This window comes from Aythya fuligula, chromosome 25, assembly GCF_009819795.1.
Source record: "Aythya fuligula isolate bAytFul2 chromosome 25, bAytFul2.pri, whole genome shotgun sequence".
Classification (NCBI taxonomy): Eukaryota; Metazoa; Chordata; class Aves; order Anseriformes; family Anatidae; genus Aythya; species Aythya fuligula.
In genome coordinates, this window is record NC_045583.1 from 977409 (window position 1) to 991426 (window position 14018).

At 52.5% G+C, this 14018-nt stretch overlaps 1 protein-coding gene across 3 annotated transcripts; it reads right to left on the minus strand.

The window, feature by feature from the left end:
- Nucleotides 1-773: 773 nt before the first annotated feature.
- CD34 (CD34 molecule) lies at nucleotides 774-12705 on the minus strand. Of its 3 annotated transcripts, none has more exons than XM_032203435.1 (8): nucleotides 12383-12705; nucleotides 7618-7749; nucleotides 6597-6886; nucleotides 6080-6157; nucleotides 3713-3860; nucleotides 3359-3399; nucleotides 2426-2590; nucleotides 774-945 (listed from the first exon to the last, which is right to left on the minus strand). In XM_032203435.1, exons 1-8 carry the CDS (start codon nucleotides 12459-12461, stop codon nucleotides 778-780), a joined length of 1101 nt encoding a protein of 366 aa, XP_032059326.1. In that variant the 5' UTR covers nucleotides 12462-12705; the 3' UTR covers nucleotides 774-777. The 3 variants fall into 3 exon arrangements, with proteins under 3 accessions (XP_032059326.1, XP_032059328.1, XP_032059327.1); XM_032203437.1 differs by lacking the exon at nucleotides 774-945 and adding an exon at nucleotides 1956-2112; XM_032203436.1 differs by lacking the exon at nucleotides 774-945 and adding an exon at nucleotides 1956-2115.
- Nucleotides 12706-14018: the final 1313 nt, after the last annotated feature.

The following is a 14018-nucleotide window of genomic DNA, read 5'->3' on the forward strand; positions in this document are numbered from 1 at the left end:
ATTTCAGCTGCTCGCACCTCCCCTGCGCCCCAGGGACGGGATACTTGCTGGGTCTTGTCAAACGCTGTCTCCAAGCCGGGAGATGAGGAGACCGGGGAAGGCGTCACTCTAAAACAACTACCTGCACAGTGGTAGGACTAACAAAAACAAGTTCAAGGTCTGGTCACACTTCAGCCTCCAATTCCCCATGGAAAGTTTTACACAGAGCTTCAGCAGATTTTACAGAAGGAAATGCTAAAGAAGGCACAAAGCACAAGGAGGGGATTAAATGCCTGATGTTCTTGAAAGAGGAAGAAGTCCTGCACTTAAAGATGAGATAAAAACAACTCTGTTAACCATAATTCCCTGAAACCTGAGAGGTTTGTGTCACTGAAATCCCGATTTAACTACTTTAATCAGCCTATCACTCTGCCACCAAAAACCGTGGCTGTTTGGAGCCTGGATCAAGGCCTCAGCCTGCCTCTGCTGAGAAGCTGCTCGGGGGCTAAGTGCACTTGCGTTTCTCATTATGTGCTTTTAACAACAAAAGCAGAGAACGGCAGTAAAAAAGTTTCCTGTGTGGTCATCAGGAGAAGTGGGAGGCAGCAGAGCAGCAGCGCTTGGGTAGCGCTGGAGTTTAACGTGCTTTAGGCGGATTTGAAAGTTCTTCACAGAAATTGCATAGATAAAAAAAAAAAAAAAAAAAAAAAAAAAAAGTCTGCAGTCCCTCGCTGTCCACAGAAAACTCCTGCCCCCCCCTTTGCCCCCCGGCACCCCCCGGAGCCCCTGTCCGCGGGGTCACATCGGGGTGTCGGCGAGGCCGCGCTGCGCGGCGGAGCGGCCGTTGCGGGAGGCGCCGTTCTCCTGCGCCCCGTTCAGGCTGGGCTTCTCCTGCGGCTCGGGGCCGGCCACTGTCAGCGCGGGGCTTCCCTGGCTGCCGTCCTCCATGTCGTACTGGTCTTCGTCCTAAACGGGGGCATCGATAAGAAAGGCAGCGTTAGAGGAGGATGAGGGCCGGCAGCACCCAGCTCTGCCGCTGAGCTGTGGCCTCCCACGGGCACGGGGATGGGAGCAGAGGGCCTGAGCCATGCCGTGCTCCAAGCCAGAATGCCAGCCACGAGCTGCTTTGTCTTTTTCTCCTGGACCTGAAAAGAGAAGCCGTCAGGTTATTTTGGGGTAACCAGGCTTTGGACCTGCCTCAGGACTGCAGAGCTACCTGCTACAGACCTGCTCTGCTTCCACCTTGGCCAAGACTCGCCATGGAATTAAAGCTGAGGGAACTTCTAGTTTCCTTTCCCTGTCCTTCTGTCCTTCAGACTGCAATTCGCAACAGCACGCTAGCAGTTCAGGACTGCTCTCCAGCAGCCGAAGGCTGGAGATGCGTGCAGGCCTGTAAATGCAAAGCTGTGCTCTGCAGCTCGTTACCCACACAGCCGTGATGCTGCAGCAGGCACTGGTGGCCCTGGACTGTGGGTGAAGATCACGGCCGGCAGCAGAGGAGAACAGGGAGCTGGGTGCCAGCCCCACACACCCCACTTGCATCTCCCAGCCCTTCATTAACTCTTCATCTCCTCTGCAGCGAGGGGGAGCAGCAGCAGGGCCCTTGGCTGAGGCTCATGCCCGTGGCAGCGAGGTCTTTGTGCTGGGAACCGGACTGACACTGCCATGCATTTACACAGGCAGCTCCCAGCCACGTGCACGCCTTGGCTCCGGCATTCAGGGGACCACGGCCCAGGCTGTGCTGCTCACATCTTGCACACGTGCTCGACTCCACGGCTGCACATTGGATCAAGTCCCTCCTGGCAATGAAACACTAACGGCTTGAGCAGCAACATGGGAAAAGCCCGGCCTGTCCTTGCTGCGGAGTCCCCAAAATTACTGGCAAAGTGGGGCCCTGAGCACACAGCCTGCCTGGAGGGGGGAATACAGGAGAAATTATTTTTTCTTTCTTTCTTGATATATTTTATTACCATTTCTTGTGATGTGAGGGGAGAGATAGCCTTTATTACAGCATCGGTACAAGACAGACACACAACTCAAAAGCAGCGAATGGAAAGTTAAAGTCTGTCACTTTTAATGACAAATTCATAAGGTTTCGGTGTCTCTGGAGGGGTCTTGCTGGATGAGTTCTGACTGCTGAGCAAAAGCAAGTGTTAGACCTAGAGGCACGGGAGGGAAGGGGCGGTTTTCCCCAGCAGGGACCTCCTTCCTGAAGGGCAGAGCGGGTTCCCTTCGCCCTGCATCTCACTCCCGTCCCCGTGCCCAGGCTGACCCAGCCTCGAGCCACCATCCCCAGGTGGCAGACAGCCGGGGCTGGCTCGGTGGCTGTCCTGCCACGCTGGGGACACGCAGGGGCTGAAGGAAAGGAACCGCAGGGTGCAGGGCCACCCAGGGGCACCCCGCCGGCTCCTCGCTATCGGGCATTTTGCCACCTGTAAGCACTAACCAGCCTCTGTCCTGCGGGGCTCCAGCTCCGCCGCTTCATCAGGAAATATCCGGCCATGCCCAGGAACGCCAGCAAGAGGCCAGAAGTGACCAAAGCAGTCAGGGTCTTCCGAGAAAAGTCCTGGTGGCTCCTCACACTCCCTCGCTGAAGGGATTTTATTCCGAACTGGAAAAACACCAAAGAGAGCCAAGAGTCTCCCAAACAGGAAGCGTGTGCATCTGGTCCACAGGCACCAGGCCCTCAAACAATGCTGCTCTTCACCTCCCTTGTAAACTGCACATAAACAGAGCCGGGCTTCGCTGCCCGAGAGAAGAGCTTTGCCCTTGTGCTGTGAGCTCGTGCATCCTCAGTTGGGGGGGCTGCGTGGGCTCACCCCCATCCCAGCACCTGCTGCAGCACACCCAGGCTTTCTGCCTTGGACAGGAGCGCTCAGGCCCGGAGATTTAGGGCATGCATCTGCACAGGGGAACTCTCTCTGTGCACTGCTGGTGCAGTTCTGTTGGCTGCCATTTCTATAGGCACCTGGAGTTCAGCTTTACAAGCCGATGGCAGCCTCACTGCAGTGTTGAGAGAAGGAATTAATTAACGTCAGCGTGGTACTTTGAAGATGCAGAGTGCCAATTACATCCTAAGAGTTATCGTTGGGAACCAGTCCTGTTTAAAAAAAGTACTACAGAATTTGATGGCAACTATTTCTAGCATTTCTGCCTTCAGTGCTTGTACCAGTGGTCTGAGAGCACTGCTGTGTACAGAAATTTAGGATGGCATGTCCTGATCAGCAGGCTCAGCTCTGCCCAGCACAGGGCCGAGTGCTGCCTGCTCGTGGTGGGCACCAGCAACCTGCCCTGGGCTCAACTTGCAGCCTCAAGGTCTCCTTTCCCCAGCCTCTCAGACCACCCAGCCCCTCCAGCCAGATACACCCCTAGAATTTACCTTTTCCCAGTGAGACTCCTGGAGCATATCTGTAGCAGGATCTGCAATTTTTAACACAGGAGAAGCACGTTATGCCAAAGGTAACACCGCAGGTAACGTCAGCCTTGGACAGCCTGGCTGGTGCTGAGCACAGCGGAGCTCTGAGCCCCTTCACCGTGCTGGAGGCAATGCCACAGCTCTGTGGCTTTAGCAAAACCCAGGAAGAAAGATCCGTGGCTGCAGAGAGACATCTCCTCGCAGGCTGCGAGTGAGGATTTGTGTCCTGCAGAGACCACCAGCCCCTTCCCACAAACCACCCCTTCTCCCACGGCCCATGCAGCAGCACCACCAGCCGAAGGAATTACCACCACTCACTTGTCTCATTGACGAGGATGAGGAGCAGACAGTCGTGGTCCACCTCAGACTTAGCGAGTTTAATGTGGCAGGGGGAGGGAACGGGGTGGGTGCTCTCCTCACATATTGCACTCCACAAGTCCGACCCCTTCATCTCTAAAAATTGTTTCTGCAAAATTTTCAAGCACACAGCCATTAAACCAGCCACGCGACTACGCCTCCATCCCACCCACACTTGTGATGTGCCTCCGCGTTGTAAGGCGCATTCACCCTCTGTGTTTTGGTGGCTTATCTGTGCTGTGCACAGCTGAGCAGAGGCAGTCACAAGTGTCAAACAGCACCGGGGTGGCAGACCTTCAAATCCCACCTCAACGCTGCTTCGTGCCCCAATACCGACAGCCAAAAAAATAGAGATGTTTATATCCTGATTCCTAACTTAATGAGAATAAATGAAATTAAGACATTAATAGCAATCCTCCAAGCGGCATTTAAGCAAAGCTAAATTTAGGATCTGTGTTGCAAGGCAAGTCCCTCCAGTTTTTGGACAGAGCAAGCAGCCTGAAGAGCCCTATTGTTTCAGAATCCCAGGCAGGGGCTGGGAAAGGAGGGAAATAACAAAGAAGCATTTAGCCTTCCTGTTTAGGAAATGTCTCCAGTGTTTTTGCTAGGTTGCTGATCAAAGGCTAGGCAAAAAAAAAAAATACAAATTTCTCACTTTTTAGAGCTGAACCGACTCTGGGGTGGAAGAGGAAGAGGGGAGCGGAGCTGCAGGGGCAGTCCCTGCCTCAGACAGGACAGGCCTTCTCCTTGCATCTATTTTCGGAGGCACAGCCCCCAGCTGCTAAGAGAGCAGCCGAACCCCCTGCCCTGCCCCGGCCTCGACCTGCCCAGCGATGGGGGGCTTCGCAGCCCTTGCTGCCCCGCAGCTCCGTGCCCCCCGGGTTGGCCTCAGGATCCCCTGCCGGCATGCACGCGTAGCATGCAGAACTGCAGAGACCTATCTGGGGGAGAATAACAAGCAAATCAGTTTCAGCTGTCTCTGTGAAGCTTGGCTTGGAGCTAGGAAGGCCAAGATGGAACAAGAGGCTCGGGCGCGTGTTTTCCTTTCTCCGCTGTGGAAAGAACTCATCCGCGTGTCAGAATTTCCCTTTGCAATTAGCACCGCTGGGTGCCAGCTCATTGCTCATTTGCTTTGGGAAAGGCCAGCAGGAAAGAGACACACGGCCGGTTCCTCTTATCTGCCCCCTTCTCAGACGCTCTTATCAGTTTCCCAGGTCCAGCGGCCACCTCCACGGCCGGGGCACGAGCTGGGGGGCACCGGGAGGTGGGCTGCGGGCAAGGGCTGCCCCGCACGCGTGGATTTAGCGGGGCTGCTGGGCTCCCTGAGCACAGAAGGAGGGCTAAGAGCTCGTGGTGACAGGAGACACGGTGACACGGGACATTCTGCATGGTATGTGCGCACCCATCTCTGTCTCTGCCACCCACAAGGCTGAGCCAGGAGGTGCCGTTGCCACTAGATGGCAGCTGAGATCGGGCCGCTCCCTCCCGCTGGGGTTTCCATACGAATCCTCGCTAAACCGCAGCCACCATAAACACGAGCAAGCCGAAACGGCTTTTATTTAACAGGCCATTTACGGAGAGAGGGCAAGTAGGAATTCACTCATCCTAAGCGGTCGCAGCACGGCTGGCCAGCAGAAGTAAAATTAATCACTGCTGTTCCACACCCAGAGCATCGCCAAGTCCAACAAGGTCCAACGCCATCTGGCCCCTGCTGCGGGTTCCACCTCCTGCACCAAAGGTTTCTCTCCTCCCACCCTCAGCAGCACCTCAGCCAACCCTGCCTCACTTTTAGAAATGGTTTGGGTTTGTGCAAAAAGCCAAGGGCAGTTCAGAGCGCCCGGGATTCCCTTGGGAAGGAGCACGGATGGGGACGCTGCGCTGCTAGCTGTGCTCCTTCAGATGGCCTGGTCACCTTCCTAGGGCAGCTGGCAAGACAAAAAACAGCAACTGCGTTCCCAACGGGGAAGAGGAAGAACAACAACAAAGGCGATTTCCCGTTGAACATGGTTGAAGAGACTTCAGAAGCTAAATCGTCCCCAGAGCTTAACGATGAAAAAGGAGGCTTTATGCAACCTGGAGGCTGGATTCCCCTGGGACTGCTGCGATTGTCCCCTTGGGATCCTCCTGAGACTGCTGCAGTCATCCCCATCTCAGTCAGCTGGGCACAGCCCAAATAATGGGGCAAACACTCCACCCCAGACCTGCTCCCAGGTACGGTGACCCCATTGCTACCAGCCTAAGAGCATTGCAGGACCCTGCCCTTGGTGCCTGCTTGCCCCCTATCTCCTCCTGCTCACCACCCCCTTAGAAACACGGTGCTGAACTCACGCAGGTGTTGGACTCGTTGAGGCGCAAGCAGATGGCTCCAGTGTCACTCACATCTTTGACATTGTGGCATGTGATGGGCTGGAAGGCAAAAAGCAGCGCTAGGCTTAGTGAACTGCTGGGGTTTTGCATGATGTCCAAAACGCACAGCTGCATGCTTTTAAAGACAGACCCTCCAGAAAGCCTGTGCCTGTCTCACCCCCGCTCAACAGCTGCAAGCCCCAGCTCATGCTGAAGTCCCCGGTTACCTCCTGCATGCAGGGTGCTGCCGGCTGCAGGGCTCTGCGGTGCCCGCTGGTCCAGGCCGGGCTGCACAAGCTCCATCACTGGCTTTCACCGAGGTTCAGCCCCACCTAACCACGCAGCCTACACCACACATCCAGACAGGGCTGGGAGCAAGGCTTCTTAATCACTTACAGCCCTGAGGCAAAGCCACCCACCCTCCCTGCTGCGCGGGAGCACCAGTCAGGACCAGTGCAAGAGGTGCAAGCGAGCTGCAGCTCCAGCCACCTCCTCTCACCTTGGGGACACCGCTTGCCACGTGTGGCTCTGTGCTGGCCTCCGAGACAGGCATCAGCTCAGAGGTGGCCGTAGAGCTCAGCGGGGCCGGTGTGCCTTCTTGGGTGGCTTCTGTTGTGTTGGCATCAACCTCTGGGGTCGGTGTCGTGGGCACCCCTATGCTTGCGGCCTCTGGGGAGGTGGCCGGCACCTGCGTGGGGGCTTTGCTGGGCTGTGAGCTCTGCTGCGGGCTCGTCTGAACAGTGCTGAGCCCTGGGGAGCTGGGGGTGGCTGTTGCGGGTCTGGCCGTGTCTGCAGTTTGGAAGAAATGCAGTGAAAAAAGATGCAAGGGAAAGCTTAAGTCCTGTACAATCAGTGCGTGGCATTGCGATGACTGAAGTACAATATCGATTTGTCATAGCCAGCAGCACCAGAACATGTTATTGGCTGTATAAGAAACACACATTAGACTTGCTTCAGTTACCTAATTGTTACATGCACTTTGTAATCTGTTTACAATTGCCTAATTTCCTGGGCACACGCTGCAACACAGCGAAGATGCCATTGCCTGACCTCCCTGCTTTCCCCCCCAACCCTCTTGACCCAGAGTCCTCAAAGAGCTGCTCCAATTTCTGACATCATAGTGACAGACAACATTCAGCTGTTCGAGGGTCTCTGCTTCACGCCCGCCACAGCATTGGCCTCTCATCAGCAAGGCTGGCAGGCCTCTTACAGGTGCCATTTGCTGAGCGTGCTGTAGGTATGCTGGGATAAAAGATTAACCAGCACTTCATCCCATCACCTCCTGGCTGCTTAGTGAAGGGAATGGGTCTAAGCCACCACCAGGCCTGAAGACAGACAACGCCAGACTGCCCAGGTGTGATTTTTGTATGGCAATAAAGCATTGCACATTCCTAGCAGCCTCTTTTTGAGAGCACAACCCACGCCCTGACCGCACAGTTGCTTAGGGCTTGCTGCACCTGTGCACTAAATAAACCTGATCAACACCACAGCTGCTATGGGGAATGCAGGGGTGCAATTACCAAGGCTCTCCGACGTTGGCAGGGTGCTGCCCAGGGCGCCAGTGGCTGCCAAGCTGCCAGTTCCGCTCAGTTCTGTCTCTGTGGATGGGGATGTTGGAGCCGGGGCCTCCATCAGGCTGTCAGCAGTGGTGCCTAGAGGAGAGGGAGAGTTATAGGGGCTGCAGCCGGCCCCCACCCAGCCCCTGGGTGCCTGCAGCACAGGGAGGGGTCAGCTGCTTTCACAGATTCACTTTCTTCTTGCCCCAAAATGGCAGGCTGCCTTCAGCTCGCATGGGGGAAGTCCAGAGACTAAACAGGTCAGCGGGGCGAGCATCAAAGGCTCAGCACAGCCCCTGCAGAGGCTCCGGGGGCAGCGCTGGAGGAGGGCAGGATCGTTTCTGCCCCTGGCCTGTGCATCCTCGGCCTTATCAAGGGATGCACAAGCGAGCAGAGCTCAGCACAAAGCTGGATTGTACAGCAGTTGGAGTTTATAATCCTTGGAGGGAAGACTCAGGTCTTGGAAGAGATCACTTGTGTGCCTCAGGAAAAATAAGTTGGATTTGCAGTTGCAGGCACAGTCTCAAAGTAAATAGAAACATTCCCATTGGCTTGGGATCAGGCTCTGACTCATGAGCAAAAACATCTTTGGAGGTAAAAGCTGAATGTTTGGAGAATCGCTTGTTGCTCTAACTTAAAGTTTATATATTGCTTCCTGGTATGTTACAAAGATGACACTTCCAGCTTTCCCTTCTGCCGTGAACTTTATGAGTCAGTGAAAATGCATCTGTTAACCTTTTACATTCCCGAGATCTACTCCCACTTTTCACAGGCAGCTTCGGTCCCTACTCCAGGGCTGTTTCTGCTTAAGACTCTTATCCGGACGCTAAAGAGAAAATAATATAAAACGTGTTGTTTCACTTGTATCCCTGCCCAGCGGCCCGCGCTCCAAGGAGCGTTACCTCACCCTTCCCGACAGCGAGCGGCACCAGCCCGGCCAGCGCCAGGCCGAAGGCCCCGCACGCGCCTTTGGGTGCTGGGCACCTCGGCACCAGGCACCTCAGCAGCACCCTGGCTGCTGTGTTTCTACATGGAGATATCAGCAATGTGCTGGCGGAGGCCCAAAGGAGCTGGGGGTGTGCGAGAAGCCCGTACGCTGCTGTGGGGCTGCAGCGCGGGGCCCTGCCGAGGGCCGGTGCAGGTGGGCCGGAGCTGGGATTCGGGGCTCTGGCAGGGCTCTTGTTTAAGGGAGGGGTCTCTCTCCCCTCCACAGGCAGTTCAGTTCCAGCCGGTTAAGTCACCACGTTTTTCTGATGAATTTTAACAAATCAAAACCAGGAGGCATGACTGCGTGCCCAGAACTGTAAGTAGCACGAAGTGAAATCCACTCTTTGCATACGGCTTTGTGTTTGCATGGACATTAGCCGGAAACTTTACATCATTGGAACTGGACTTGACCTCCCAAAGAGCCACAGCCACCCAAGCACCTTTGAACTATTCCAGATGTTTGCACAGAACCAGAGGTATTTCTAATCAAAGCCTTTTCACCACTGAATATCATAAATTGAAGCCTGGATTACTGCTCGGTGCAATTTGCAAGAAGACTTGTTGCATAGCATTTCTTTTTCTTCCCTTTATTGTAGCATATGCAGGCAATTTTATAGAAAACAGGGCTAAGTTTTTTTTTCAAGCCTTAGGACTCATGAGATAAATAATGATCCAGATGTGAGCTGGATAATCCACATGGTGCTCCACTAAAGTGGATCATTTATTGCACCATACATTTTTACTAGCTTTGCTAAACTTTGTCAATTTGTTAGTATTAAGGGTTTGAGAGGTTAAGCCAAGCCATTTATTAACCTCAGAGAAATCATCACCTGGTAGTGCTAGCACATGCACGAGCAAAAGGTTGTACGTATGTGGAAGAAAACCATACTTCATAGTATCTAATTTACCTCTTAGTAAAATAAGTTAATAAATAAATAAATAAATAAATGCTTCTGATGTACATCACTGTTGTTAATGATACGCTAATAATGGGGTTTAGGAATGATCCCAGCTCAAATCAACTGAAAAAAGGCAACATTATAGATGTTAAAGCAGATGACTGGGTCCAGTACTCATCCCCATGTGCTATACCACTGTAAAAGGCAAAACTCCACAATGGCAAAAACTCAGAAAACACAAGACAAGTTTCCATACTTTGTGCCTTACTTAGCACCCCCAGCAAACTAACGGCAGCGTTTTCTCCCCTGCACCTGCATCCCACAAGGCAGAAGGGGCAGCTCCCGGGACATTCCCCAGACTCTGTGCCGAGAGCGGCTGCTCCGCGCCGCCACCAGCTCTCCTGGTGAACCTGCTGCTGGTGGGGTGCCTACTTCAGTGCTCTGACACAGAATTCCTGGCACGGTCGCTTCTCAAGCTCTGTGTTTAACAAAGACTTTGAGAAAGCCATCCCCAGGGCAGGGCTGCAGCTGAGCATCCCCGACGCAGCAAGCCAGCGCCGTGGGATCCAGTGGGGCACGGAGCAGGGCACAGCTCTCAGAGCCGCTGCTTGGAGGGCTCCAGCCTGCATTACTCACACGTTTCCAGCTTCACTGCTCCCAGCCATGTGGCAGGAACTCAGGCGGGCGGAGCCCTCTTCCCTCTGGAAATATCTGATAAAATCCCTTCCCGCCCCCGTTCCCTTCTCCGGCAGCCCCAGACAGGATATGGGTGTGGGGCCGAGGCACGGAGGGGCTGTGGGGAGCTGGGGGCTCCCCCCACGGCCTCCCCATGAGCAGCCTGGGTCTGGTTCTCGCTTGGTGCCCACTGCTACCCCTGCCTGGCACGGCCGTGGTGTGCAGCCCTCCGCAGGGCATGGTGCTTGCATGACTGGGGCTTCAAAAATCCCTTTTGCTTCCCTGATTTTCAACGCTTTTCTAGTTCTTGCAAAAGAAAATAAGGAAAGAAAGAACGCTTCACAGTGACAGGAGACTTAAGAAGGAAAAACATCAAGCCTGGCAGAAATTAATAAAAATGACATGGGCCAAAAGTGCTCATATTGGAACAAGTAGAACACAGTTTTCTTCTCCATACAGGCATCAAGCCAAGCCATGTGGTTTATCAGCACCCTATTTCCAGTGGCTCCAGTCCTGTGGCACCTTCCCTCCTTCTCTGCAGCTTCAGTGCAGCTCAGAAGCTCCCCGAAGGACCAGGCAGAGCCCAGCACTGAGCATTTCACAGGCAATTTGCTCCCATTGAGGCTCGGCAAGGCTGCTTGTTGCTCTGGAGCCGAACTGCACCTGGCAGATGTTAGGCACAGGGCTTCATCCTCCTCGCTCCACACCTACAGAGGTGTTTGTAGAAGACCCGCAGCAGCCCCGGGTTGGCAAAGGGCTTTTTCTTCCGTAAAAAGAAGCAGCATCAGCCAGAGCTGTGCTGGAGGGCATCCCAGGGACAGGGCCACCCTCAGAGGTGCTGCCAGGAGCCGCCCTGAGCACAGAATCCCCAGAATCAGGGTTTCCATCGGGAGCTGCACAACTGAAACCTTCACTGAATTCCCTCGGGCTCCCCAAAGGGGCGAGGAGCCCGCACAGCTCCTGGGATGAGCTTCCTCATTTCCCTTGCTCTGCATTGCAGTTACACCGGGCAGAAATCAACCTCCCTGACTTGCCGGAGAGCTGGAAGTGTTAATAAAGCAATGCCATAACCTATAGAAATGTAGAACATTGCCTGTGCCAGCAAGAAGAATGACATTTTGCAGCATTAAGCCAACCCCCTGTCGCCCAGTAGCTCTGTCTTTGCAAAGACAAAGCTTTTTATCACTATTGTATCACTTCTGCTTTGTACTACAAGCAACTCAGATTTCTCATTTCAGGTAAACACTTTTGTCTCACACCTCGCTCACTGCAGACCACCAGATATTCCTGAATTTCACCTGAGAGGCTTTGTTTTTCCCTTCCTGTAAAATTAACATAGACTGGCAGGTCAGGCACAATGGCTGGGTGAGCAATCCACCCTGGCAGCAAAGGGAACATGAAAGGAGCGCCACGAAACAGAAGAACAGAATATAGCAAATTCTTTCAATAGAGCCAGTCACTCACATTCACGGGAGTAAGGAAAAATTGCATTTGACGAGACACCCGCAGGTTCTTGGCTCCTGTCCCAGCACACTATGCAGCGCATGGAGTGCTGCTTCACATTTTAGTCCCTTTTTATTACTTCATGGTTGTTGGGTTTGGGACAAAAATGATAATATTTCCATAAAATATAGCCCTTTATTCATTTATTTTTTTCATATGATGAATATTTGAAGAGCTGAAATAGGAGATTTTAATATTTATAGAGACTCATCTAATTTTCAGAAAATGTTTAGTTCCCACCACAAAACAAAAGCAAGGCTAATTTTACACCAATGCAGACTGAGGAGTGACTTGAACTGTGGATGCACTCCACAGCTTCGCACGCTGCGCCTGCATCCCCTCGTGTTATCTTGAATATGTCTCCTTTTAGGGAGCTCTCATATCTTGATTGCTCTCCTTTTCAAATCAGCAGCATTCTGTTTGCAGCACATTGCTGTAAATGTGTTGGGCAGGATGTCTAATGCAGCGTTGCTCTGTAAAATGTCATTACAGAGTTCTTTATGTGAAATTGCAATCTGCTCCAGTCCCACTAAACACTCATTAAAATGCATTCCCCCCAACTTGCTCTTTCAGAAGTTACAAAGCAGTTGCCCCATGCACTATCCCCATGCTGTGCTATTCCTCGGTGACTGTAACCCTGATTATTTTCTGCGGTCCATACTCACCAGACAACTTCACAACACAGAATGCAATCCAGAAAAGCTGCCTCCACTTCATTATTTTAAAACTTCCCCAGAACAGCATTCCTGCTCGCAGTTCCCAGTACAACTGGAGGTTGCTTTGACAGCACTTGGATTTTCAGCTCTGCAGCAGCTCTGCTGAGCTCATATAGCTTGGTTTGAGTTCAAGTCCTTGAGATCACTCAGTGCTGGGGTGGGTTTCTCTTCAGGGGTTGTGCTTCTGGTTCAAGACTGCGAGGTGGAGTTTTGTCTGATTTGATTTCACAGTTTTATATAGTTCATGGCAACCTCACTATCACTTAGGTAATTTTCTCCTCCCCGCTTTCCTGCCAGCACTTCCAAATAAACAAACGAGCAACCGTCTCCCCCAGCAAAGGAGCCCAAAGCCCTGGCCGTGCTTAACCCTTTCCTGAGAGCTGCTGCCCCACTCCTGAGAGCCCCAGCCCCAGGGAGCAGCCACCAGGCACCAGCCGTACCATGGGAAGAGGGGAACTCCAAAAACTGGCTTTTGAATCCAAGATTTTCTCAGCAAATTAAGCAAGGAACTCAAGGATGTGAAATCACCACTGACCTGGAGAGAAGTAACTCCATTAGCTTCACTTAATTTACTTCGGTCAAACAGAGAGCGTGAGTGGGGTGGTTTAGGGGAGGTCTGGGGGAGAGCAGGATTCACAGGATTTACTCCGCGTAAAACCTGGAGCAGAAGAGGGACTTGAGACTAATAAATAACTTCCTGGAGCTCATCCCCATTAAGCACACGTTATAGAAACATGAATGCCAGTACAGAAACACCGAATTCTCCCTTCTTACCAGGCTGAACATCACTGTGTGCAAGCAGCCAGTCCTGGCCCTGTGCTGCAGCGGCCGCACCACTGGGGGGAACTGGGACCAGTGCTGGGAGCGGTACTGGTGTGGGAACCGCTCCTGCCCCGGGAGGAGGCAGCTCTGCCCAGCCTGGCACTGCCTGACCCATGGGTTTGTGCAACAGGCAACAGAACGTGGCCTTGGAAGCATGACTGTGTCCAAAATGATCAATTTTCACATTAAAAATGCTTTGATGTTTTCATTTCTTGATTTTTAAATCCAAAGACAATGGAAATGTCTGGGTAATTGTTTCAGCCTTTGGGGGAAAAAGGAAAGGTTTGGTCATTTGAGGAATCAAACCCTGGTTAAGTCAGAATTCTTCCTTTCCTTGTACAGTTAAACGGTGCAGTCACTGTGGGAGTCACTGCCGGCAGGAAATCGAACGCGAGGTGGCTGGGAGAACAGCCACGGGAGGAAGGGCAATAAAACTGTGTTATCTTTTTGTGGATGCCCAACTACACTCTGCAGTCACATGGCTCCAGTCAGAAAAAGGGATTAAACGGAAGAAAAAGAAAGAAATGATGATATTATTGGAAATCCCCAAATAGCACTTCCATTATATGCATTTATTGGTATGACAAAATTCCAGTAGCTTTTGTTTTTAGACAGGAAAAAGTCTCTTGGAAGGAAACATCTGTAGCTAAGAAATGTGCTCCAACCTCTATATAAAGATTCCTGCTACACTGTCTAACTTTTTCTTTCTATTATTATTACCATTTAAGTGAGCATTTGGCTTGAGTGGTACAACTGAAAATAA